General features: G+C 40.4%; 2 protein-coding genes across 13 annotated transcripts in view; both read left to right on the top strand.

Moving 5' to 3' along the window:
• NEK1 (NIMA related kinase 1) overlaps positions 1-27,395 on the top strand; it is a 127,102-nt gene that overhangs the window by 19,633 nt on the left and 80,074 nt on the right. For 6 of the 12 annotated variants that reach the window (XM_020904350.2, XM_020904352.2, XM_020904351.2 and 3 more), the window contains exons 10-16: positions 1,944-2,004; positions 5,931-6,082; positions 20,368-20,427; positions 20,670-20,729; positions 20,824-20,871; positions 21,038-21,112; positions 26,525-26,688. In XM_020904350.2, coding sequence (XP_020760009.2) covers positions 1,944-2,004; positions 5,931-6,082; positions 20,368-20,427; positions 20,670-20,729; positions 20,824-20,871; positions 21,038-21,112; positions 26,525-26,688 — 620 coding nt within the window. The remainder of the gene's footprint in view (positions 1-1,943; positions 2,005-5,930; positions 6,083-20,367; positions 20,428-20,669; positions 20,730-20,823; positions 20,872-21,037; positions 21,113-26,524; positions 26,689-27,395) is intronic. The other 6 variants (XM_070480700.1, XM_070480707.1, XM_070480703.1 and 3 more) reach the window with 5 other exon arrangements.
• On the top strand, positions 18,843-20,428 carry LOC110144396 (small ribosomal subunit protein uS2-like). Its single transcript, XM_020904354.2, has one exon. It carries the CDS (start codon positions 18,935-18,937, stop codon positions 19,820-19,822), a length of 888 nt encoding a protein of 295 aa, XP_020760013.2. The 5' UTR covers positions 18,843-18,934; the 3' UTR covers positions 19,823-20,428.

Below are 27,395 nucleotides of genomic sequence, written 5' to 3' on the forward strand. Positions count from 1 at the left end.
TCCCACTGAGGAAATTTCAAGAATTTTAGGAGCTGTGTGCCAGGAACTGAGTGCTGACCAAGTATGTATTTCTTAATATAAGTCAAAATATCAGAGTTATTCCTCTGTCTCTTCAGTTTCTGTTGTTTTGTTTTCCAGTTTTTTTATTCTGGTAAAATAGATACAAGATAAAATTTATTAATGTCACCAGTTTTGAGTGTACAGTTAAATGCATTCATAGTGCTGTGCACCCATCCTCTCATCCATTTCCAGGTCTCTCTTCCTCTTGGAAAACTGAGTCTATACCCATTAATCAGTAACTCCCCTTCCCCTCGCCCTGGCCCTGGTATCCATCTTTCTATATTCTCCAACTTGGGTTTCTAACAGTAAGACTATTCAAAATTTGTCTGCCTCCCTTTCCTCACCTGTGAACAATGGGATTATAAATGTATCTAATTAATAATGTCTTGAAGTGGTTACCAGAGTCAAAAATCATAATTCTTGTGAAGTGCTTAGTGTCTAATACTTATTAAGTATTCAATATAGGCAATATATGTTAAGTATTATCAATATAATTTTACTGTGTTAATATATTATCTTTATAATTGCTCTTTCTCTAGTAGAAGATTGCAAACCACTGTGTGTGGGCATGTATATGTATATATAATAGATTGCTGACTCATGATTCCTCCTCTACTACTTGCATACAGGTGCTTAAATACTCATTGAGTTGAATTTTAATTGAACACGATTTATCAAAAATCTATCCCAAGTCAATTAGTATATAAGTATGGTCACTTGAAAGTGGAATTATTTTACATAATTTGTGTGACCTTTGTTGATTTAAATGATCACTATTAAACTCTTCTATGAATCAGATATCTAGCAAAATCATAGTTTTATTACTTTAAATGTTCATGAGAGGGAAGTGTCTTATTTCCTCTGACTTTTTACAGAATATCCATATGAGCAAATAATCTTCAGGAAACAGAGATGTGGATTTAACTGTTACTACCAAGAGAATACATTAGTAAGCAAGAAAGCCAGTTAAAATTTGGCAGTTAAAGGCCACTAATATAGGACATAGCTACAGTCTCTGAAGTGTGGGTGTTTTACAAGACTCCTTTGTTACAAATAGCTTTTTCAAGCACAGATTTATGTTGCAGTGTGCTGTTGTTTTTGACAGCTACTGGAGAAGAAAGAATGACTTCAGTCAATCTCTCTGAGTTTGTTTTCTCCCATACCAACAGTTAGGACAGACATATAGTCTCAAGGCTGAAGCACTGGAATTCAGCTCAGTTCAGTTCAGTCACTCAGTCGTGTCTGACTCTTTGCGACCCCATGGACTGCAGCACGCCAGGCCTCCCTGTCCATCACCAACTCCTGGAGTTTACTCAAATTCATGTCCCGTTGAGTTGGTGATGCCATTCAACTATCTCATCCTCTGTCGTCCCCTTCTCCTCCTGCCTTGTCTTTCACAGCATCAGGGTCCTTTCCAATGAGTCAGGAATTCAGCTAGCTAGCAACAAAAGAAAATACTCAAGCCTGATATACACAGAATATGTAACATGGAAAGAAAAGAGGGCAGATGATGGCTACTAGTAACAAGAGTATTTGACAGACACGCTTAGTAAATACATGGTATCTCGTGTAACTACCACTTAGATTTCACTCTTCACCAAAAATGTTCTTTTCTTCTTATGATTTTTCTGCTATATATCTGCATTTGATTAATTCTAGAAGAAAGCTTGTCCACAGAAATGATAAATAAGTTAGTAAGATTGGGAAGAAATTAACATAGGAGAAATTTGATGAATGGACAATTTAGGTTTTAGTACAGTTTATTTGGCAACATAATTGTGACTGAAAAAGAAAAAAAATTATTTTGATTAATGGCTAGGTTTTTTTTTAATTTGAAAATTTCACATCTTTTCTAACTTTCCCCCCACCTCTTTCAATTTAAGCTTATTGCGGAAGAATTTTGTCTAAAAACATTTTCCAGGTTTGGAGCACAACCTCTACCAGGTAAGTGGAGTTTAACATGAATCCTTTCCTATGTTTGTGATAATCAGTATACTAATTATATTGGAGATATTTGTAGATACAAGAAGTTGAGGTAGTTGTATGATAAATCTAATCCAGAGGAAATGAATCTAAAATTTTTTTATGATATGTGATGAGTTAATAACAAAGTTTCCATTTATTATCTGCCTTCATTTAAATGAATTCTATTTTGAAAACTTCTTTCTTACTCAAGTGTTCAGCTCATATTCTGAGAATATTGTTATGAAATGTTATAAAATGCCTGAAGTGCAAATCCTTTTCATTTTCTTTTTTTTTTTAGCAAATTCTTTTTTTTTAATTTATTTTCTTATTTTTGATTGTACTGGATCTTTACTGGCTTTTGTTGCAGCGGTAGTTGTGGAGCGTGGGCTTAGGTGCCCCAAGATTCCCCATGTGGAATCTTCCTTGACCACAGGTAAAACCCATGTCCTCTGCATTGACAGGCAGATTCTTATCTTCTATACCATCAGGGAAGCTCCAGTGCAAATCTTGATGTAAAATAATTTTCTTTAAGAAATATTTTTTATTGTAAAGTACTTTAAAAGTAAATTGGTGTGAAGTCAGACACCTTAGCAAGGATAGTTATTCTTTAAATATGGGCCAGCAGCAGTGGAGTATTTGTTGGATTGTCAGTGTGGTTATATATATATATATTGTGAGAGGGAACTCATTTTTTCCCCATGAAGTGATTTCAGATGGATTTCTGAAATCCGTGGAAGTTATTAAGACTTGAAGATTGTTGTTTTTTAAGCATAATGCTTTGCATGTCTTACTCCATTGTGAGTATAAATACATTAATAAAAATGAATCCCATATCATAAAACTTGAGTCCCTAACAGCTGGACAGGGTGTGGCAATGTGTTCTTGGGAAGGCCAGTTGTGTCAGCTCTTCTTAAACACCCTGGGGCTCATCCTCTGAGCCGACAGAAGCTGGCCATCCTGGCGATCAGCCCAGTGGGAACCATGTTCATGAGACAGACATAAGGCAGGGTCAGCATGTCCCTCCTGGCGCTCTTGCCTCATGAGAAGTCACATCTTCATCAAAGCCTCCTTGTCACACAGACAGGAATCCGTGGGTCAGCACGGTCTTCCCAGTGGATGAGCCTCCCAGGCAGTGGAGTGGGGTTCCCTAGTGGGAGGAGCTGGATGGAGGTGTGTGTGACACAAGGAGTGTGTGACACAAGGAGTTGTCTTGCTCCTGGCCTTGAGCCCCTCATGGGCTCCCGTCCTGGCAGGAAGCGTCCTCCTCCTGGGAGGCGCACCTCTGAATTGGGGAACACTCAGAAGCCAGATGAGAGCTGAGTAGCCCTCCTTCTTCTCTGGGGTGCAGGGTACTGTTCCTGTGGTCTCCTGGGACCCCTCCTGTTTGTGCTTTGGTGCCTCTTGCCCCTTTTCTGGCACACATGTGGTTATGTTAATATATGCAGCCAAGTTCCAGTGGTGTGACTCTCTCTGTTTTCGAAAAGAAGCTTACAGTTCTCAGAGGGAAAATTTTTTTCCTCACATTTCCTAATTCCTGTCACAATACAGTTGAAGTATGTGTTTAGAAAAACTTACTGTAATATACTGTATCAGTTTCTCAGATTTTCTACACACTTCAATTGTGAATATAAACTGCCAGTCAAATGGCTAATGTTGCTTTTATTTTTATAAGCATTCACTAAATTGTGTGAGTAATATGTCATTATAAAAATCAAAAAGAAGAAAATAAAAATTACCCTACTCTTAATACAGACTTTTATTTGGTATATATATTTCAATGATAACAGATGCATAATGATTGGAAATTGGGGTTGTGTTATAAAGATGTTTTTTATTTCACAATATTATATCTTGATCATTTTCTAATGCAGTTAAATATTCTTTGAAGAACAGTTTAGTGGTAGTGTTTCCTTGTAAACGCCTAGTTAAGTTTTTTCTCCATTCCCCTGCTATAGAAGAAGCACGCTGGTTGGCAGAGATGGATCACGGGGTTCTGGGACAGGGTGCAGCCCTGGGGTGGAGGGCAGGCGGCGGGCTCTGGGACAGGGTGCAGCCCTGGGGTGGAGGGCAGGCGGCGGGCTCTGGGACAGGCCGCAGCCCTGGGGTGGAGGGCAGGCGGCGGGCTCTGGGACAGGCCGCAGCCCTGGGGTGGAGGGCAGGCGGCGGGCTCTGGGACAGGGTGCAGCCCTGGGGTGGAGGGCAGGCGGCGGGCTCTGGGACAGGCCGCAGCCCTGGGGTGGAGGGCAGGCGGCGGGCTCTGGGACAGGGTGCAGCCCTGGGGTGGAGGGCAGGCGGCGGGCTCTGGGACAGGCCGCAGCCCTGGGGTGGAGGGCAGGCGGCGGGCTCTGGGACAGGCCGCAGCCCTGGGGTGGAGGGCAGGCGGCGGGCTCTGGGACAGGCCGCAGCCCTGGGGTGGAGGGCAGGCGGCGGGCTCTGGGACAGGGTGCAGCCCTGGGGTGGAGGGCAGGCGGCGGGCTCTGGGACAGGGTGCAGCCCTGGGGTGGAGGGCAGGCGGCGGGCTCTGGGACAGGCCGCAGCCCTGGGGTGGAGGGCAGGCGGCGGGCTCTGGGACAGGGTGCAGCCCTGGGGTGGAGGGCAGGCGGCGGGCCCTGGGACCGGGTGCAGCCCTGGGGTGGAGGGCAGGCGGCGGGCTCTGGGACAGGGTGCAGCCCTGGGGTGGAGGGCAGGCGGCGGGCTCTGGGACAGGGTGCAGCCCTGGGGTGGAGGGCAGGCGGCGGGCTCTGGGACAGGGTGCAGCCCTGGGGTGGAGGGCAGGCGGCGCGGGAGCAGGGCTGAGCGGGGAGAGCACGTCAGGGCGGAAAGGACCCCTGGGAGGCCGCGTGCGGCCGGGGCTCTGACCCGCTGGGCCTCAGGAATGTGAAGTCTGCACTCCATTTTCATTACTATAGGCTCAACAGTCTATCTTCAGACTGTCGTTGTTCTAAGACTGAGCCCTGTCTAGGCTTCAGTAAAAGTGTGATATTGATATATAATGCTGAATGTGTATATAATTTTGTGGTTCTCTGATTAGTTTTTTGACATCAATTAATAAATATTGTTCTTTTTTAAATTTATTTTTTAATTGAAGGATAATTGCTTTACAGAATTTTGTTGTTTTCTCTCAAACCTCAACATGAATCAGCCATAGGTATACATATACCCCCTCCCTCTTGAATCTCCCTCCCACATCCCTCCCCATCCCATCCCTCTAGATTGATACCGACCCCTGTAAACATTGTTCTTGATATACGTTGGTCTCTGAACATTTTGACCAGTTTCTACTCCTACCAGCAGTGCATAAATGTACTCGTTTCCTGGGACCCTCAGTTATAGTGATTCTTTTTAAAGTTCCTCTTTTTCAGCGGGTCTGTAGATGTAGGCATTACTCAGACTATATAAGAAGCAAATATTAATTCTCATAGTGATGAAATTATTAACAGTTGCTCTTGAAGTTTATGTTCTGATTTTGAGAGTAATTTCTAAGATATGGAATGTTCTTTATAAAATTTATTTTTAACGTCTTTATTGAAATATTGAAATGTAACCCGCTTAAAATTCACTTCATCCATTTAAAGTCAACGATTCAGTGTGCTTTAGTATATTCACAGACATGTATAATCATCATCTACCATCAGTTTTAGGGGTGTGCTTTTTCTGTATGAGAAATTTCAGCATTTTAGAGGAGTGTCGCTTCTTACTTCTTTCAGAAAGTGGCTTTAGTGTAAAATAGTCATGATGAAGACTGACACGTGGTAAGGAGTAAAGGAGATGTTTAGTGAAGAGTCTCAAACTGAACGCTGTCAGTGATTGTGAACATGAAAAGGTTCTGTGTTGAAGAATTTTGAAATTAAAGATTGAACACTAAGAACTCTGAAAATAATTCTTTGTATTATTTTCTCATGTAGCTAAAAGACCAACTTCAGGACAAAGCTTGGCTTCTATTATGTCTGCTCAGAAAATTACAAAGCCTGCTGCTAAATATGGAATACCTTTGACAAATAAGAAATATGTAGATAAAAAATTGCATGAAAGGAAACCACTCCAGAAATATAAACAGGTATGATGTGGTGGTGATGTTACAAACTGTGTATTAGTAACATGTTCAATTTGACCTTATTTTATTGCAGCTCAGTTCAGTTAATCTTGATGTCTGTAGGATTGTTTTTGTTAAGTTATTAAAGAGCATTGCTGTTCTCTGCTTCACCAGTCTTCTAAAACTTAGGAGACTTACAGAAGTCATGAAGGGACATTAAGTAAATACATTAAGTAAAGTAGTTGGTGCAGTAAAAAGAAAGTAACATTATAAGTGAAATCATTGTTGAATAACCTAAGTGGAACCATTTGTTTTTTGCATAAAATAAATGAACATATGAGATAAACATCATAAAAATCTGGGGAAAATTTGAATTTAAGGATTCATGATGAGATAATTAAATATGTGGAGGGATATGACCTTATGGTCTGTCATGTCTCAAAAGAAAATTAAGGCCTGTAGCATTTAGGTGCTGTGCCTGAAAACATAAATTAGTTGCAAGAATTTGTCATTTTTCTTCATGTCTGTAGCCACTGTATTCTCTGGAATGTAGCACCTGTTGGTTTTGCTCTGCGTCTGCACGTGCATCTACACAAATGCGCAGAAAAAGGTTTAAGTACACAGGTGTGCATAGTGCTGTAAGACAAACCTCACAGTAAGGGGTTCTTTGTCTTTGGCATGCCTCATGTGTGCACTGTCCGGCTATAAGGTCTTGAACCAGGCAGTGAAGGGTAAATTTCCAGCTGAAGGGCACTGTGACAGCTGGCACTCTGGGTTTGTGGATTTTACTTTTTTTTTGTTGTTATGTTGTTTTTTTTCAGTCGCAAAGTTGTGTCCAACTCTTGTGATCCCATGTACTGCCGCACGCCAGGCTTCCCTGTCCCTTCCCATATCTCGGAGTTTGCCCAAGTTCATGCCCATTGAATCAGTGATGCCATCCAGCCTCATCCTCTGTCACCCCCTTTTGCTCCTGCCCAGCATCAGGGTCTTTTCTAATGAGTCGTCTCTTCACATCAGGTGGCCAGAGTATTGGATCTTCAGCTTCAGCATCAGTCCTTCCAATGACTATTCAGGGTTGATTTCCTTTAGGATTGACTGGTTTGATCTCCTTGCCTTCCAAGGGACTCTCAGGAGTCTTCTCCAGCACCACAGTTCGAAGGCATCAATTTTTCAGCACTCAGCCTTCTTTATGATCCATCTCTCACATCTGTACATGACTGCTGGAAAGACCATAGTTTTAACTATACAGACCTTTGTTGGCAAAGTGATGTCTTTGCTTTTTAATACACTGTCTAGGTTTGTCATAGCTTTCCTGCCAAAAAGCAATTGTCTTCTGATTTCATGGCTGCATTCACCATCTGCAGCAATCTTAGAGCCCAAGAAGAGGAAATCTGTCACTGCTTCCGTGTTTTTCCCTTCTGTTTGCCATGAAGTGATGGAACTGGATGCCATGATCTTAGTTTTCTTAATGTTGAGTTCTAAGCCAGCTTTTTCACTCTCCTCTTTTACCATCATCAGGAGACCTTTTTAGTACCCTCTTCGCTTTCTGCCATTAAAGTGGTATCATCTGCATATCTGAGGTTGTTGATATTTCTCTTGGCAATCTTGATTATAGCTTGTAACTCATCCATCCCAGCATTTCACATGATGTGCTCTGTGTAAGTTAAATAAACAGGGTGACAATAAACAGCCTTGTCATACTCCTTTATCAATTTTGAACCAGTCAGTTGTTCCGTATAAGGTTCTATCAATTGCTTCTTGACCCGCAAACAGGTTTCTCAGGAGACAGGTAAGATGGTCTGGTATTCCCATCTCCTTAAGAGTTTCCACAGTTTCTTATGATCCACACAATCAAAGGTGTTAGCATAGTCAATGAAACAGAAGTAGATATTTTTCTGGAATTCTCTTGCTTTCTCTATGATACAGTGAATGTTGACAATTTGATCTCTGATTCTTCTGCCTTTGCTAAACCTAGTTTGAACAACTGGACGTGCTCGGTTCACATAATGCTGAAGTCTAGCTTGAAGGATTTTGAGCATAACCTTACTAATATGGGAGATGAGTGCAATTATCTGGTAGTTTGAACATCCTTTAGTAGTGCCCTTGTTGGGAATTGGGATGAAGATTGAACTTTCCAGTCCTGTGACCACTTCTCGGTTTTCCAAAATTGCTGACATATTGAGTGTAACACTTTAATAGCATCATCTTTTAGGATTTTAAATAGCCTGCTGCAATTCTATTACCTCTACTTGCTTTATTGGCAAGAGTGCTTCCTAAGGCCCTCTTAACTTCATACTCCACAATGTCTGGCTCTGGGTGAGTGACAAAACCATCGTGGTTATCAGGGTCATTAAGGTCTTTTTTAAACGGTTCTTTTGTGTATTCTTTCCATCTCTTCTTGATCTCTGTTGCTTCTATTCGATCTTTACCATTTCTGTCCTTTATTGTGCCCATCTTTGGATGAAATGTACCTTTGATATCTCCAATTTTCTTGAAGAGATCTCAAGTCTTTCCCTGTTTTCTCCTCTGTTTTCTTTGCACTGTTCGTTGAAAAAGGCCTTTTTGTCTCTCCTTGCTATTCTCTGAAAGTCTGCATTTAGTGTTGATATACCTTTCCCTTTCTCCTTTGCTTTTTGCTGCTCTTCTTTCCTCAGCTATTTGTAAAGCTTCCTCAGACAACCACTTTACCTTCTTGCATTTCTTTTTCTTTGGGATGGTTTTGTTTGTTGCCTCCTGTACACTGTTATGAACCTTTGTCCATAGTTCTTTAGGCACTCTGTTTACTAGATCTAATCCCTTGAATCTATTTGTCACTTCCACTATGTATTCACAGGATTTGATTTAAGTTGTACCTGACTGGCCTCATGGATTTCCATGCTTTCTTTAGTTTAAGCCTGAATTGTGCTATAAGGAGCTGATGATCTAAGCCACAGTCACCTCCAGGTCTTGTTTTTGCTGACTGTATACAGCTTCTCCATCTTCTGCTACAAAGAATATAATCAGTCTGATTTCAGTATTGACCATTTGCTGATGTTCATGTGTAAAGTCGTCTCTTGTGTTGTTGAAAAAGGGTGTTTGCTATGACCAGTGAGTTCCCATGGCAGAATTCTACTAGCCTTTGCTATGCTTCATTTTATACTCTAAGACCAAATTTACCTGTTACTCCAGTTATTTCTTGAGTTCCTACTTTCACATTCTAGTCCCCTATGATAAACAGGGCTTCTTTTTTTGGTGTTAGTTCTAGGAGGTCTTGATAGAACTGATTAGCTTCAGCTTCTTTGGCATCAGTGGTTGGGGCATAGATGTGGATTACTGTGATACTGAATGGTTTGCCTTGGAAGCAAACTGAGATCATTCTGTTTTTGAGATTGCACCCAAGTACTACATTTGGAACTATGAGGGCTACTCCATTTCTTCTGTTGGATTCTTGCCCACAGTGGTAGATATCATGGTCATCTGAATTCAGTTCATCCTTTCCTGTCCATTTTTGTTCACCGATTCCAAGATGTCAGTGTTTACACTTGCCATCTCCTGCTTGGCCACATCCGATTTACCTTGATTCATTGACCTAACATCCCAGGTTTCTATGCAATACTGTTATTTATAGCATCAGAGTTTACTTTTCATCCCCAGACATATCCATAGCGAGGTGTAATTTCCTCTTTGGCCCAGCCACTTCATTCTTTCTGTTAATAGGTAATCATACTATTAGTAGTTACATAATCAGGCCTAAATGGATGAGATCCATTATATCCTTTCGCCTTCTTTTCTTTAGTTACCACAAGGCACCCAGGACTCCTGGCATCCCCTCATTACATAGTTTCTCAGCTCCCTGAGGCTATGGTCCTACCGTGCTCCAGCCCCTGCCTCTGCAGAGCACCTGAATTATTCCACAGAGCCCTCAGCTAGTCCATGGTCAGCAAGATCCCCTGCATTCTCAACTTGTCAGAATCTCTGCACCTTTTTTACTCTAAAACCTGGCTTGTCTCACACACACTGTTGTGCGGCTCTCTCGGGGACTATTTTCTCTCTAGTCCCTCAGTCCTGCTGGGTCTGGAGGAGGACGATGGCGTTGTGTTCCTTGATGTCATTGCTGGACTCGCCCTGGCTTCTCCAGCCCTGCCACCAGACTTTGTGTCACTTGCTGCTCCTCACTCTTCACGGCGATGTCTCGGTTCTTGGTGACTGCAGTGTCTTGAGACGATGGTCCTTTTGGTGGTGCACTGCCTTTTTGTTTTCTGATTGTTCTTTTTGATGATCTTGCCTCCTGCCTCACTTTGGATCTCTCCCCTGTGGCATGCCATCACATTTGTCATCAGGAAGAACACCTGCTTCCTAGTCTCAATTACAGGGACCCCACTCTGACCACTGATTCCTGTGTTTCCAGCTTAGTCTCTGAGAACCTGCCTTGAAAATGTCTTTGTTCTGTTTGGATCCATGATCTTACCTGGTTTTATCATTGTCCATCCCATCTTTGTTTTTATTTTCCTTTTCCAGCTCTAATTTCATGTTCTCTCATTGTAATAGTTTCCAAATGGTTGACTGCCCCGCTCAGCGGGTGTGGTTGGAGGAAGCCTGCAGCTCTTCAACTGGTCTCACTTCAAAGTTTAAACCTACAGTGTCAGGTGCGCACTGTCGCCCCACCTCATCAGGTTTCCGCAGGCCAGTTCCTCTCCTACTTTCAATGGTCATCGCCTACCTTTTCCTTGTTTATCCCCTCAGGGTGATGAATGTTGCTTCCTATTTCACTGAGAAAAAAGAACCAAGTAGAGGAAAATTGCCCACACTCAGCAGCACTCCTGCCTGTCAGTCCTACCTGTTGCCAGTCTCCTGCTTTCTTCCTTATACTTGGAGGATCTGTCTGTTTTGATCTAGAGTTGACCTTGTCATTTGTATGCCATCTCTTACTATTATTTTTGCCTTTTAAAAGACTTCACTCTCTCTCCTGTATCATATTTTTCCTCTGTCCTTAATCATTCCTGTTAGCAAATAAATGGGCTTTCTTGGTGGCTCAGATGGTAAAGAATCTGCCTGCAATGCAGGCAGATTCAGTCCCTGGGTCGGGAAGATCCCCTGGAGAAGGGAATGGTAACCCACTCCATTTTTCTTGCCTGGAGAATCCCATGGACAGAGGGGCCTGGTGGGTAACCATCCATAGCATATCTTCAGTCTTGTTAAGAAAACCCTTCCTTCCCTCCCATGTCTCCCTCCAGCCATTTCCCGGATCTCTGCTCCTTTAATGGCAGAACTTCCCGAAGCCTTGTCTGAATGTCTCTGCTTCCTTGTTTCCCCTTCTCTCTTGAGCCCCCTCTGCCCAGAGCTTGCTCTGTCACAGCTGTTGGGTCACTGCTCCTGGCAAGGACTTCTGGGAGCCCCAGTGGTTCCGTTCAGTGGTCAGGTATCTTCTTCCTCTGACTCAGTTTCAGTTTACTTGGTTACCCCTCTTTTTTAAACTTTTTGTTCACTTGAATCCAGACTGTCCCACTCTGCTAATTGTCTCCCTCCCTGCCTACCTGCTCTTCTCTCCTTCGGTATGAGTTCCTCCACACGTCCCTGAGTGGGATGCTCAAGTGGTTCAGGAGGCTGGCCGTGGACACCCCCTGGACATCCTCGCTCTCTGACAGCACCAGCTCTCCACACCCCGATCTGCATCTTGAGCCTGGACTCCTTTCCTGAGCTCCAGACCCATCCTGTCCTTGCATCTCTAAGTGGGTGTCTGCTGGGCTTCTCAGCATCAGTGGGTGTAACTGTGTGTGCCGGGCCGCATGGCCTCCGCAGGCTGTGGATCCTGTCTCACTACACACTGTTGGAGTCGCTGCTGACTTCTGGTCACTGTCACCATCACATCCTCTCCGCCTGCCTGCAGAGTCTGTCCCCAGTGTGGCTGCTGCTCACCACTCAGTCTCACCCCGGGCCAGGCCGCCTTGCCCACCTCAGTGTGTTCCCACCAGCAGGCTCAGGGCAGCTCTGACAGCAGAGGCTTTCCTATTGGAACTGCCAGTGCCCCTGCGTGTCCTGAAGACCTTCTTTGTTCCAGTTCCTGTAACAATTACAACTGTTTTCTAAAAGAAAAGGAGTGGTTAGTAAGCCATGAATGTTCATGGAGGGAGCGCCATGAATATGCTTCGGTATTTTGGCTCTCATTTTAGCAAAAAAACACAAAACAACACATTTCTTGTAGTACGGATGTTTTACATATTTTTCTCTTCTTTGTAGATTGTGTTCTGAAAATACCTATGTGATCTCAGAGGAACACCTTTGGCATTTTTATTTCACAAATATTTGAGCATCTTATATCTGGGACAGTCTGGTGCACCGAGAGATAATTTCTCCTTCCATGTGACTTACTTAAAAGTACATAGGTGTCTTAGTTAAACTTTCTCTTGTTGCAAATGGTTGTATAATCTAGTTTAAAGCTGGTCATGTATAATGAGATGCCATTATCACTCAGGTTAATATTTTTAAGATTTTGAGTGTTGTGTTTTCACAAATGTTGACACCAGTGCTCGATTTGCTAGGCAAGGGTTAAACGGTGAAACTTGTCAAAATGCAGGGCTCTGTGTCCAGAAATTATGATTCAGCAACTCTTGAGGATATGTGTTTTTTGAAAATAGCTTAATCAAGATATCACATACTATAATTCATCCTTTTAAAGTCTGAAATTAAATGATTTCTAATGGATTTGCAAGAGTTATGCAGCCATCCCCATAATCAGTTTTAGAGCACTTCATTGCCGCCCCTCAAATCCTTTTCCATTAGCATTCACTCCCTGTTCTCTGCCAAACCCCATAGCCCTGGGCAACCAACCGCTGGGCTAGTCTACTTCTGTGTGGATTTGCTCCTTGTGAATGTGTCATGTGAATGAAGTCATGCAGTGTGTGGTCTGTTTATTGCCGAGTAATTCTCTTGTACAGAAGCAGTATGTGTTTTTACAAAGCTCCTGGGTAGCGTTCCCCACTAGTTTAAGTTGTATGTACATAAAACATACTTTGAAATGTTAACTTTGTGTTTGTAATACCATGAAGAACATTGTCTACAGCTGTTTTTTTCTTCTTGTAGTTCAGTAGTAGTGCAGCCAGAAGCAGTCTGCTATTTAAAAAGTGGGGGTTGCTGTCTGTTAGAAGTGGCATAATCATTTTTTTTCATTTTTTTTTATTAGTTGGAGGCTAATTACTTTACAATATTGTAGTGGTTTTTGTTGTACATTGACATGAATCAGCCATGGATTTACATGTATTCCCCATCCCGATGCCCCCTCCCACCTCCCTCTCTACCTGATCCCTCTGGGTCTTCTCAGTGCACCAGGCCCGAGCACTTGTCTCATGCGTCCAGCCTGGGCTGGTGATTTGTTTCACCATAGATAATATACATGCTGTTCTCTCGAAACATCCCACCCTTGCCTTCTCCCACAGAGTCCAAAAGTCTGTTCTGTACATCTGTGTCTCTTTTTCTGTTTTGCATATAGGGTTATCGTTACCATCTTTCTAAATTCCATATATATGCGTTAGTATGCTGTATTGGTCTTTATCTTTCTGGCTTACTTCACTCTGTATAATGGGCTCCAGTTTCATCCATCTCATTAGAACTGATTCAAATGAATTCTTTTTAATGGCTGAGTAATATTCCATGGTGTAAATGTACCACAGCTTCCTTATCCATTCGTCTGCTGATGGGCATCTAGGTTGCTTCCATGTCCTGGCTATTATAAACAGTGCTGCGATGAACATTGGGGTGCACGTGTCTCTTTCAGATCTGGTTTCTTCGGTGTGTATGGCATAATCATTTTAGTGAGTGAGGAGGGGGACTTTTTTTTTAAGTAATAGAATGGAAATTAACAGACACAATTACACACAGTAAAAGTATTTTATGGAATGTGTGTGTGTATCTTTATTGGGTCTAAATGTGAACTATCTTTCTTACTGTGGGTTGCTTTTAGAAAAAGTTAGAAAGCTTCTGTTCTTTAACTATTTCAGTATTATTGTCATCTCATTAACCCTAGTGTTAATGGGGTTAGGTGGTGAGATACATGGTTGGCTTAAGTGAAAATGGAAATAACTAGCCTAGGTTTGGTTAGGAGTTGGGATCTAATAACACAGTGAGGAGGTCGTATAGTTCTGAGAACCTGCTGCTTCTGTCATTTTGTCAGGGAGCAAAGCTACTATTTATTAATAGTCATTGTGTGAGATTTAATACCACTTATCACATTGCTAACGTAACTTTGAGTTAAAACATCTATAAAATGGATATTTTATGATGGTCATTTAATTAAAATGACAAAACACAGTATAAGAAAATCATTATTCTCCTCTTACCAGTTTATCAACCCATTTGATGGTATCACATAGTTTAAATACCATCATTTTATTGTGCTCAAGTTAAATAATGTATTCATTAAATTAATTGCATTTCCTAAGGAGGAAGTTATGTTGAAAACGTGTATCATGTTGCTTTCTTTTTTTTAAATAAATTTTTATTGGCGTATAGTTGCTTTACAATGCTGTGTTAGTTTCTGCTATACAACAAAGTGAATCAGCTTTTTGTATGCATTAGTCCCCTTTTTTGGGTTTCCTTCCCATTTAGATCACCACAGAGCATTGAGGAGAGTTTCCTGTGCTAGACCATAGGTTCTTACTGTTATCTGTTTTATACATAGTAGTGTGTGCATGCTGGAGAAGGACATGGCAACCCACTCTAGTGTTCTTACCTAGAGAATCCTGTGGACAGAGGAGCCTGGTAGGCTGCTCTCCATAGAGAGTCGGACATGACTGAAGCAACTTAGTATGCATGCATGTGTTGGAGAAGGAAATGGCAGCCCACTCCAGAATCCTTGCCTGGAGAATCCCAGGGACGGAGGAGCCTCGTGGGCTTCCGTCTATGGGGGGTCGCAGAGTCCGACACAACTGAAGTGACTTAGCAGCAGCAATGTGTACATGTCAACCCCAGTCTCTCACTTCAGCCACCCCTCTCATGTTGCTTTCTAAAGTGGGCAGAAATTTTAAATATCTTTTTTGTTTTAGTGAAAGAAAACTTTTGATCACTTTCTACTTCTTTTTTGTATGTTGTGAGCTGTACAATATATTTTAACAGTGATATGTTGGGATTAATTTGATGAATTTTATTAACTTCATATTGATTGTGGATCATATTTTTTTATATTATTCTGAATTCACTTTTAGAGTTTTAGTGCTTATCTGTTGTAGTCATTTTAAAAAATTTAGGAAATTGAAGCAGTAAGTAGCAAATGAAAGTAATTTTTTATAACATTGACTTTTGTCAAAATACAGCCACTACTGAAATGGAATTGTTAGTGGAGATAATTTGCTGATTTAATCAAATGCTGAGTTACTTTTATAATAATGTAAATTATCACTGAAATAACTTTTTAAAGTACCATTTCCTTTCCTTTGAATTGAAACCTAACAGGTGAATGTTTTTATACAGTGTTTCTTTTTATATATTTTTTCCTAAGGTAGCTGGAAAATTTAAAAACTGATGTATGATACATAACTTAAGAGTTTTCTGTAAATACTTTTAATCTGTTTTTGGTATATTTAGAACTATACTTTGAATTGTTTGAAAAATTTTCCCCTGTAGTAGGGGATGTTGATCACAAAATTGAGTAGCTAGCACAGGATATAAAAGAAAGAAATTCATGGGTCATAAATGTACTTAGGAGCACACATGCAGAAATCCTTAAAAATGTTTTTTAAAAAAGTTAAATCAAGCAGTTTATCAAAAGAGTAATTCAAAACTTACTAAATAGGATACATTTCAGGAGTGGAAAGATGGTTCAACAGTAGGAAACTGGTTAATTTCACTCTTAGTACAAACACATGAAAAGGTGTTCAACATCACTCATTATCAGAGAAATGCAAATCAAAACCACAAAGAGGTACCACTATACGCCAGTCAGGATGGCTGCTATCCAAAAGTCTACAAGCAATAAATGCTGGAGAGGGTGTGGAGAAAAGGGAACCCTCTTACACTGTTGGTGGGAATGCAAACTAGTACAGCCACTATGGAGAACAGTGTGGAGATTTCTTAAAAAGCTGGAAATAGAACTACCATATGACCCAGCAATCCCACTTCTGGGCATACACACCGAGGAAACCAGATCTGAAAGAGACACGTGCACCCCAATGTTCATCGCAGCACTGTTTATAATAGCCAGGACATGGAAGCAACCTAGATGCCCATCAGCAGACGAATGGATGAGGAAGCTGTGGTACATGTACACCATGGAATATTACTCAGCCATTAAAAAGAATTCATTTGAATCAGTTCTAATGAGATGGATGAAACTGGAGCCCATTATACAGAGCGAAGTAAGCCAGAAAGATAAAGACCATTACAGTATACTAACACATATATATGAAATTTAGAAAGATGGTAACGATAACCGTATATGCAAAGCAGAAAAAGAGACCCAGATGTATAGAACAGACTTGTGGACTCTGGGAGAAGGCGAGGGTGGGATGTTTCAAGAGAACAGCATCGAAACATGTATATTATCTAGGGTGAAACAGATCACCAGCCCAGGTTGGGTGCATGAGACAAGTGCTCAGGCCTAGTGCACTGGGAAGACCCAGAGGGATCGGGTGGAGAGGGAGGTGGGAGGGGGGACCGGGATGGGGAATACATGTAAATCCATGGCTAATTCATTTCAATGTATGACAAAAACCACTGCAATGATGTAAAGTAATTAGCCTCCAACTAATAAAAATAAATGGAAAAAAAAAATTTCACTGTTAGTAGATTAGAGGAAAAAAATCACATATGAATTATCTCAGATACTGAAAGTTCAGTAGAATTTAACTCTTTATAAAAACTTATTTGGTTGTTTACATTAACCTTGTATAACTTTTTGTATGTCCCTCATACCTCAATAAAGTGGTTTTTGAAAAAAATTCAATTTCTTTGATTCAAGAAATAGAGGTGAAAATTCTTAACTTGACCCAGTTATATATACCAGAAACCTACATCAGGCATTATACATAATGATGAAAAGTTGGAAGCATTTACATTAAAGTTAGGAACAAGACAAAGATGTTTGTAATGATGCTGTTATTTGATGTTATTCCAGAAGCCTAGCCCATGAAATTAAAGAGAGAAAGAAATAAGAAATATAAATATTGGGAGAGATGAGAAAATACAGACATTTACAGATATGATTCCCTACCTAGAAAATCCTTTTGAAGCAGCAGAACACTGTTAATGAATTCAGTGACATAGCCTGATAGAAGTTGAGCATGTGACAGTGAATAATTAGAAAAGGAAATAGACACTCCCTCAATTACTATAGGATAGCCCTGCTGTGAAAAGTGCAGGATAACTGTGCAAGAAAGGACTCCACATCAGTGGAATGTTATTTATCAATGAAGAAAGCAAATGCAGATAAATAAGCATAATAACAAGGGTTATTCTGAAAATAGTGTAGAACAACAGAAGTGAGATACAGAGGAATATATGTTGTATGATTCCATTTATATAGAAATCAGAACATTAAAAAAAAACAAAACTATATTGTTTAGGAACATGTATTCAAGTGGGAAAGCAACAGAGACAAGTCAAGTAGTGATTAGTAAAGTGGGGATGGTGGCTGGCTGTCTTGTGGAAGGACATGTGGAGGGTTTCTGTGTGTTGACAATATTCTGTTTCTTGAGTTCGGTAGTAGTTACTGGGTTTTTCCTTTATTTTTGCGGATCTCTGTGTATCTCCTTTATCTACTTTTTTATAGGTGGCTTTATATCATAGTTTAAAAAAAAAGAAGATGGATAGATGACATGGAGAATTCCAGAAATTTGAATTTATTGTGTGATTACTGTGTATTTGAATTTATTATGTGCTTAATGAGGCATTTCAGACCATTGTGGAAAAAGATGTATCAGCCAAGAAATGGTTATGAGATAACTGGATTTTCCAGAGAAAAACATTAGATTCCCAATTCATTCCATGAACAAAAATTTATTCCAGATAAATCTAAAAATGAAAATAAAAATCTAATATTTTAAAATCTAAGTTTAAGTTAGATTATATATAACTTCTGAATATAAAAATGAAACTATCCAAGTGGCAGAAGCAAATGAGGTCTGAAATGTCTTCTTTAGTAAAACAGTTTATGCCAATATCATAAAGGAAAAGACTGGCAGATTTAACTATATACATTACAGACTTCTGTACAGTTTAAGATACAATAAACAGCTGTTCAAAGACAAAATGTAAAAAAAATTTGCAAATCTAAAATGCTCTTTATTTTTCATAACATGCAAATAGCCCATAAAATTAGAGCAACTATAAAATAAGACGAACAATTAGTGTATTAAAGAAGAAATGTAATTATCTAATATACTGGAAAGTATACTTAGTCTTTCCAGATATTAAAAATTTAAGACATTGATAATGCTCACTATTTGTGATGTTATGAGAAAATGAATTCCTTGATGGGAATATTAGTTGATGCAGCTTCTTGAGGTGGCAGTTTTTCTCAGCACTTTAATTTCATTATTACTTTACGATTCCATCTACAAATTGCCCTTCTGAAAGACTTGCATATGATACAAAGTGTACCTGCAAGAATGTTTCTAACAGTACGGGGGGAAATTGGAACCAACCCCATGTCCTTCCTTCAGGAATAGTTGACTAAATTAATTATATCCATGGTGTGGAATATCACCATTGTTAAATTGTTTACCACAATGTGGAAATGTCAGGGAGCACTGTTAATAGTGAAAAACATTTTTCCATCATAACACATTATTTACTATATTTATGTAAAAAGTATAAAAAGCTAAGACTTTCCTTTTTGGCGCTGCCCTGAGAGGGGTCCATACGGCGTTGTTCTGAATTCCCATCGTAACTTAAAGGGAAGCTTTCACAATGTCCGGAGCCCTTGATGTCCTGCAAATGAAGGAGGAGGATGTCCTCAAATTCCTTGCAGCAGGAACCCACTTAGGTGGCACCAACCTTGACTTCCAAATGGAACAGTACATCTACAAAAGGAAAAGTGATGGCATCTACATCATAAATCTGAAGAGAACCTGGGAGAAGCTTCTGTTGGCAGCACGGGCCATTGTTGCCATTGAAAACCCAGCTGATGTCAGTGTCATATCCTCCAGGAATACTGGCCAGCGAGCTGTGCTGAAGTTTGCGGCTGCTACTGGGGCCACTCCTATCGCTGGCCGCTTCACTCCGGGAACCTTCACTAACCAGATCCAGGCCGCGTTCAGGGAGCCAAGGCTTCTGGTGGTTACCGATCCCAGGGCTGACCACCAGCCCCTCACAGAAGCCTCTTATGTTAACCTGCCCACCATTGCTCTGTGTAACACAGACTCTCCTCTGCGCTACGTGGACATTGCCATCCCATGCAACAACAAGGGAGCGCACTCAGTAGGTCTGATGTGGTGGATGCTCTCCCGGGAAGTTCTGCGCATGCGTGGCACCATCTCCCGAGAACACCCATGGGAGGTCATGCCGGATCTCTACTTCTACAGAGATCCTGAAGAGATTGAGAAAGAAGAGCAGGCAGCAGCTGAGAAGGCTGTGACCAAGGAGGAGTTTCAGGGAGAATGGACTGCTCCAGCCCCAGAGTTCACCGCCACTCAGCCCGAGGTGGCAGACTGGTCCGGAGGTGTGCGGGTGCCTTCCGTGCCGATTCAGCAGTTCCCCACGGAAGACTGGGGTGCTCAGCCTTCCGCTGAAGACTGGTCTGCAGCTCCCACCGCTCAGGCCACTGAATGGGTAGGAACCACCACTGAGTGGTCGTAAGCTATTCTTCAACAGACTTCCACCAAAATGGAAAATAAACTGTTTCTAAAAAAAAAAAAAAAGCTAAGACTATGTGTGTATGTATATACACATGTATATAGTGATGTGTGTATTCATGTTCATAAAACAGTCTCTGAAAGGATACTTACGAGAATATTAACAATGGTTATATCTGGAGGTGGGGAGAGAAGTTAAGTGTTAACTCTTATTTCATTTTTTTTTTTAAAGAAAAATTTCTTCAGAGTTGGGCTTTCTAGATGACATTCTGTTTTTATAATGTTAGCGAACTTAGAGTTAGCATCTCTATCTGAGTACACTTTTTACTGGATGATTTCTTTGGATCCCGTATTTCTCTTTTTTGAACAAATAGTGTATCAGACACTTAAGTGGTTCCTTTTTTTTTTTTTGAGGGATGATGTATTTTGAAAGAGAGTTATGGCAGTATTGGCTTTACTTTTTTCTTATTTTAAATTTCCATACATTTGAATTTTTCAAATGGATACCTCAAAATCCATATCTAATTTGTAGTTTTACTTTCTGTCCAGGCCCATCAAACCCCATTGAAGAAAGTGAATCCTGGAGAAGAAAGGAGGAAACTGTTTGAGGTATAAAGACATCTGTCTGCTTATTTTACAGCTTTGTAAAACTAATTAATGAAAAAAGAAACAAATTTTATAAAACCTCCAAACCTTTCCTCCTTATTTCTTTCAAACAATTACCTCTAACTTACTTCTGTTTTTAAACCTTCCAGGATATACGTCTACCATCGGTATGCTAACTTTACTGATTAAGCTAGAAAAAGTAGTATTTATTATTGATATATATATATATATTTTTTTAATTTAAGGAAGCACCAAGAAAAAGAAGATTGGAATTGACTGAAAAAGAAAAGAAACCTAAGGATCAGGTAGTTATTTCACTGTTATTTTTCTTTTCCAGCCAAGTTGGAGATGATAATTGTTTTAAGAGTTCTAAGAAGTTTGTCTTTAAAATTATTGCAGGTTAGTCTGCTGAAGGCTGAGCAGGTGAAAAGACAGGAAAAGGAAAGGGTGAGAGGATCGTCCATTTTCCCCAGCATGCTCCACCACCTCCCCACACACATGCCCCCCCTTTTTTAAAGGAATACACTGGTTTCCATTTTATTACTAAGTATATTTCATGTGCTTTATATTAAATACTTGAAATGGTTTTTTATATGTTTCTTTCCCCTCAAAGTTGGAGAGAATAAATAGGGCCAGGGAACAAGGCTGGAGAAATGTGCTGAGTGCTGGTGGAAGCGGTGAAATGAAGGTAGGTCTTGGGTACCCATGCATGTACACTGCTGCTCTTTAACTCGGGTTTCACCCTGCTCTGTGAAATGTATACACCTGGCTTGTTTCTACTAGAGTTCTTCAGCATCTGTTAGGACTTCTTAGTTTTCCTGCACATATTTATGTAACTTGTACTGATAATTTGTATGTGACACTTAAAATTGCTTAAAAAGTTTTCTGAGAAGGCTGTGATTCACCATTCCTACACCATCTTTTTAAAATCACACACCTGGCTGTGTGCTCTAGTCACACAGAGCTGAGGACCAGACCGCAATCTCCCCACTGCACACGGCTGCTGCAGCTGCGTCCCCACACTTGTATTCTCTTCACGTGATGGCCCCTGCCTGCCCACCCTCCCTACTCCCACTCCCCACTCCAAGCATTTACTTAGATGACCAGTGACCCAGCTAGTCATGGACCTAGATAGGTTAGTTCAGACATTTTCTTTAGGCAGATCCAGACTGTATAACCTTAGGCAAGTTACTTCACTTTTCTGAGCCTTAATTTCTTCATTTAAAAGAAAAATTTCAAGAACAGTGCCCAGAGGTTGACTCTAAAGGGCTCACCTGTTAACTTCCTTTTCCTTTCTTTGTTCTGCCAGTCTGAATTTTGCCTTTTCTCTCTTGCACTCACAGCATCCTTTCCAAATCTGTGGTAGGCTGAATTCTAAGGTGGTCCACAAATTCTTGACTCCAGGTATTACACCTAATGCTCTCCCCTCCCCTGGAGTGTGGGGGAGACTGAATTTGGAGTGTAGCAGCTGCCTTGGTCAGGCTGTGTCCCATGGCATTGCTGATGCGATATTCACTCCTGTGGTCCCGTCACTGCTTTATTATAAGACCCCCTCATGGCAGGCTGAAAGGTTAGAAGGTCAGGGGGACAGCTTCTGCTGGCCTGGAAAAAAGCCCTTGTTCACATGGCAAGAAAGTATTGGGATTCTCTGGGAGATCGTCTGCTGGCTCTGTGACCAACAGCCAGCAAGAACATGGTAAACTTAGCTATGACAGCACAAAATTCTGCCAGGAACCAGTGAGCTCAGAATAGGTTCCTGAGCCTCAGATGAGAATTGCAGCCCTGGTTGACACCTTGGTTTCTGCCTGGTAAGACTCTGAACAGGGGACCTGCTATCCATGCGCACATTCCTGAGACAACTTAGGCACATGGGTGTGCCTTAAGCCATGGAGTTTGTGGTCATTTATGGCACAGCAGTAATAAATGAATATATACTATTATTCCTCTGTATTGTAATTTTTAATTCACGTAACCCACAACTATTACTTAGGTCTTTAAACTGACTTCCTGGGACCCATCTCAATAAACTTGGTGTTTAGGCACCAAGTAGATATTAACTAGAATTGATTACCATTCTTACTTGTTTCTTTTTCCCTAAAATTTATGATTTGAATAAAAGTTTCTCTGTTTTATGTAGACATGGTCTTCCCTGGTGGCTCAGGTGATACTACATAATAATCGTATACAGTCATTTTTTACTGCTGTGCAATAAATGAACACAAACTCCATGTCTTAAAGCACAACCATGTGCCTTAAGTTGTCTCAGGAGTGTGGGCATGGATAGTGGATCCCCTGCTCAGGGTCTTACCAAGCAGAAACCAACGTGTCAGCCAGGGCTACAATTCTCATCTGAGAATCTGCCTGCAATGCAGGAGATCCAGGTTCTAACCTTGGGTCAGGAAGATCCCCTGGAGAAGGGAATGGCAACCCACTCCAGTATTTTTGCCTAGAGAATTCCATGGACAGAGGAGCCTGGCAGGCTACAGTCCATGGGGTGGCAAAAAGTCGACATGACTGAGAGACTAACACACACACATTTTTTACTGTACTATCCACTGTACTGTGACGTTGACCTTACCACCCTCTGAATGATAAGGAAATGTCAGGATTTGGCCCATTCTGAAATAACTAACCCATGTCTTTATGATCTGAGAGTAAAAACCTACCGGAGTATAGGCCTTGAGATCTGGTCAAGTATTTTATATCAAGTTCATGATTAGTGTTTAGAATTTTGTCATGTTTTTCTTTTCCCTTTGGATATGTCTTCTTTATGCAAGAAAGTATCTTTTTTCCTATGATGTTTAAAGCTGTATTTAATCCTAAAGTCCAGTTTTATCAATGTTTGATAATAGTGTTAGATATTATGTGCTTATTAAGTTTCTGTTTTGCTTCGTAAACTTCTATACTGATTTCTGTGAGGATTAGTAAAACTATTTTCCATGACATAAAGCAGATTCAGTGCTAGTTTCTGTACTTATTTCCCATGAGGTTTGTAATAGTTAACTTCATAGGCTGTTTGATTTCTGTATTATTGATAAGAACCTGGAAGCTTAGTAAAATATGAATTGAATTAAGGAGAACCCCCAAAGTAAAGATAAAACAAAAATAAACATGAAGGGAAATATTTCTGATTTCATACTATTATTATATACTTCTAAATATTAAGACATTTTGCATAGTATAAATAACCAATTGTTTTTGATTACTTAGTGTCTGCAAAATCTGGGACTTACTTGCTTTATCCATTTTTTTCCTTTTAGGTATTTTTTTCTCTTTTTTTAATTGCAGTTGATTTGCAGTGCTTTATCTGTTCTTTATCTATCTTTTATGAATCTGTGTTGTTAGAAAAATTATGAAACATTCTATGTATAGTTTGATTACATAGATAACCATGACATGTAAGAGACATTCTGTTGTTTGACACTGTGTTGGAATACTACTCAGCAGTGAGAAGGAATAGCCTGTTAATACACGCATTGACATGGGTCAGTCAAAGACGTACTGAGTGGAAGAAGCCAGGCACATATTGTGTGATTCCATTTATATGAAATGGTAGGAAAAGGCAAACCCACTCTCTGCGACAGAGAGAAGATCAGTGTCTCCTGGAATGAGGGGCCTTGGGTCCAAGTGAGAAGCCTGAGGGAACTTTTCTGGGTGATGAATGTGCTTTCAGTTGTGGTAGAGGTTCCATGGGTGTCTGTGTTTATTAAAACATCAGTATAATTGGTGACTAAAGTGATGTTTAAAAGATTCCATTGTTTCAGTATTCCAGTACAGTGTTTTCAGCATTATTTTGAGTATAGATATCTTTAGAAGTGAAGTGGCTCAGTCGTGTATGACTCTTTGCAACCCTATGGACAGTAGCCCACCAGGCTCCTCCATCCATGGGATTTTCCAGGCAAGAGTACTGGAGTAGGTTGTCATTTCCTTCTCCAGGGGATCTTCCCGACCCAGGGATTGAACCCAGGTCTCCCACAATGTAGGCAGATGCTTTACCTAGGCAGATATCCTCAGAGATATGTGTATATCCATGATTTTTGCTGAATAGAAACCTTGAACCTCAAAGTTAAGGTTATATTAGTGCCAGACATTAAACTCAATGAGCAACCAGTCTTATAGGAGCTGTGACCACCTTTTTATTTTTTTTTGAATAATAATTGTTTTTTAAAGCACCTCAGAAGACACAAGAACTGCTGGCACATTTAAAAAATAATTTTTATTATATTTCGACTGCACCATGGGGCATACAGAACCTTCCTTCCCCAACCAGGGATCAAACCTGTGTCCCCTGCACAGGGTCTTAACTACTGCTCCACCAGGGAAGTCCCTGTGACCACCACTTAGCAAAATTCTGATTCTGGGAATCTTGCCTTGAGATGCAGGTTTGAAAATGTGTATGAAGAGCACCTTGATGGAGTTTCCTGCCTAATTAAGTATCTTCCTTGTTTCTAACAATCTTCATTTCTTGCTTTTCAAGCTTCTTGAATCAGTTATCTGTATTTATCTTGAGCTGATTTTTAAAAACCTAGGCTTCTTATAATATTGTATGTAGCTTCTTTTGTCTAGATGTTAACACAAATTTTGCTCATTGTTGGGTACTGAGATGTCTTTTGTTTGGTGCTTGTATTTTTCTTAGCCCAACTTTCCTGTTAGGATGTCGTCACCTGAGAGCTCCTCTCCCTCTCCTGTCAGTGTTCTGGCTTCTGCTGTCATCTGCGTTTGAGCACATCCCCTCCACTTGAGTCACATCAGTTTGTCTTCCTTTCGGTACTGTTGGCCTTGCCTTTGAGGGTCCTAATTTCCTCTTCACCCTGTAGTTCTTGCACCCTGAGCCTCTGTATCATTGTGCACTCACTCAGCTCTCATCTTTCTGACCTGTTTTCTGTGAGTTTTCCATGTGTTTGAGTACATGTGTCTCTGAGGCTGCATCCTGCACCTTCGCCCTCTTCCTGTGTTACCCCTGCAGAGAACCAGTTCCCTGTACTGCTGGCTTTTTCTCTGATTGCCTTTCTTTACTCACAGGCTGCTTGACTTGGTGTCAGTGCAGCAGCCTTTCACTCAGTTTCTCTGCCTTGTTCTCTCTCTTATTCTTGTTTATCATGTGTAATTTGACTTACCTGCTTAAAAATGGTCTCAGTGCACTTTTCCTGCTAGAAAGTGTAGAAAGTGTGCTTTCTGTTATTGATTATGTGGTTGGTCACGCCTGGTTGGTCAGTTACCTGTAAGGACCTTTTCTGACCAAGTGTAACACTCCCTGTTTGCCTTCCTCATAGTTACCGTCATCTTCATACGTCCTTTCTCTCCCTGCTGCCAACATCCAAACGTATACCTTCTGGTACTTTTTTTTTTTTTACTTTAATACCATGGATCATATTTAATCATTTAATCTGTCTGTGTTACCTTGTGTTAAAGGCTGGGTTGAGTGTTTTTCTCCAGTGACTTTTTTTAAGGTATTTTTATTTCTCCTTTTTTTTCTGTTTTGTAAATTTGCTCAGTACGTTCGACTGTGGCAAGGGTCTGTTGCCATTCATTTGGAAATGAAATGTTTTTCTAGCTTTATACTTTGTTTCCCAGTTTGTTTGTAAACTGCTTAAGGATGGATATATTGTTTTGCTTCTTTGTATTCCAGTGGTTTTTATATCTTCATTGCTTGTTGAATTGGATTTGGGGTATGTTAATTGCTGTATGTTTTGTTAGATATAATTTTGAGTGTTACAAAAGCAGGCTCTGTTTTACGTATAAACTATACATATTTAAACTTAATAGGATGGGATCACATAAAATATATAAGAAACTTGTTGCAAAACTTGTTAAGACCTGTTTTTTTCCCCACCGTTAAATAAATTTAGTGATATTTTATGTTTTTGTTATATTGAATTATGCTTTATTGTTTGTAACAAGATATACTACTTTTGATTGTTAATGGTTATAATATAATAGGAAAACATTTTGCTCTAGGCCCTGTGTTTATTAGTATGTTAAATTAGATAATTGCTTCGTAAGAGGCAAGTGTTGAGGTTCACTTTTTTCTTTTGAAGGTAGTACAGACCTTTGAGGCCTTGTGAGATAAGCATGTGAAAGCTTTTTGTTTGATTCCTAGGCTCCCTTTGTGGGCAGTGGAGGGGCCATGGCTCCATCATCTTTTTCCTCTCGAGGACAGTATGAACATTATCACGCTATTTTTGATCAAATGCAGCAACAAAGAGCAGAAGATAATGAAGCTAAATGGAAAGGAGAAATACATGGCCAGAGGCTTCCAGAAAGGTATGGTTCTTCTGCAAAAGTCACTGTGCTTTGCTTTAGAGGGAGTAGTGGAAGTCATTGTGTGTATTTATTGACAGAGGAATCCCACCTGGAGTACCTCTAGGATTTCCCAAAGGGCTACAGATCACCACCACTCCTCTGATGCTGATGCTCTTGGAAAACTTGAAAAGGTTTAAAGGTGTTGTCTAAACAAGTCAGTATCAATGTGTTGGAGTGGAATGATCCATAAATTCACCCTTTGGTATAATTTTGTCTCTTTTCGTGTACAGCCAAATAACACCACTTCCCTGGCTGTTTTCTCCATTATACATAGACAGTTTTTTGCCATCTGAATACAGTTATTTTCTAATGTGCAAATTTGGCCCTTGATTACATGTGACAAACATGTAGCTCTTCACTTAGGCCTAATTTATGGCTTATGTTATGCTTATTTATGTTATGGGCTGAACATATTATTTAAAGGAACATGTGATAACTTTAAACCACATATGGTTGTAATAACTTTATCTATGTGCTTCAAATAAATCATAATATATTTTAAATGGAATTGTACTCTATGTAGAACTCCAGCGCATGTTTTGGGTCTTCCTTTTCCACATCACTTGGAGCCCCACTTTTCTCATTGTCGTTTTCTCTTCACGTTCATCTTTGGTTGATGACTCACTTTGATCCTGTTCACTAGGTTTTTCCTTTTTCTCCATAAACTT

The sequence above is a fragment of the Odocoileus virginianus genome, chromosome 18 (assembly GCF_023699985.2).
Source record: "Odocoileus virginianus isolate 20LAN1187 ecotype Illinois chromosome 18, Ovbor_1.2, whole genome shotgun sequence".
Lineage (NCBI taxonomy): Eukaryota > Metazoa > Chordata > Mammalia > Artiodactyla > Cervidae > Odocoileus > Odocoileus virginianus.

Coding starts and splice junctions, on each gene's coding strand:
- LOC110144396 (XM_020904354.2), top strand. CDS start 18,935: ATGTCCGGAGCCCTTGATGTCCTGCAAATGAAGGAGGAGGATGTCCTC.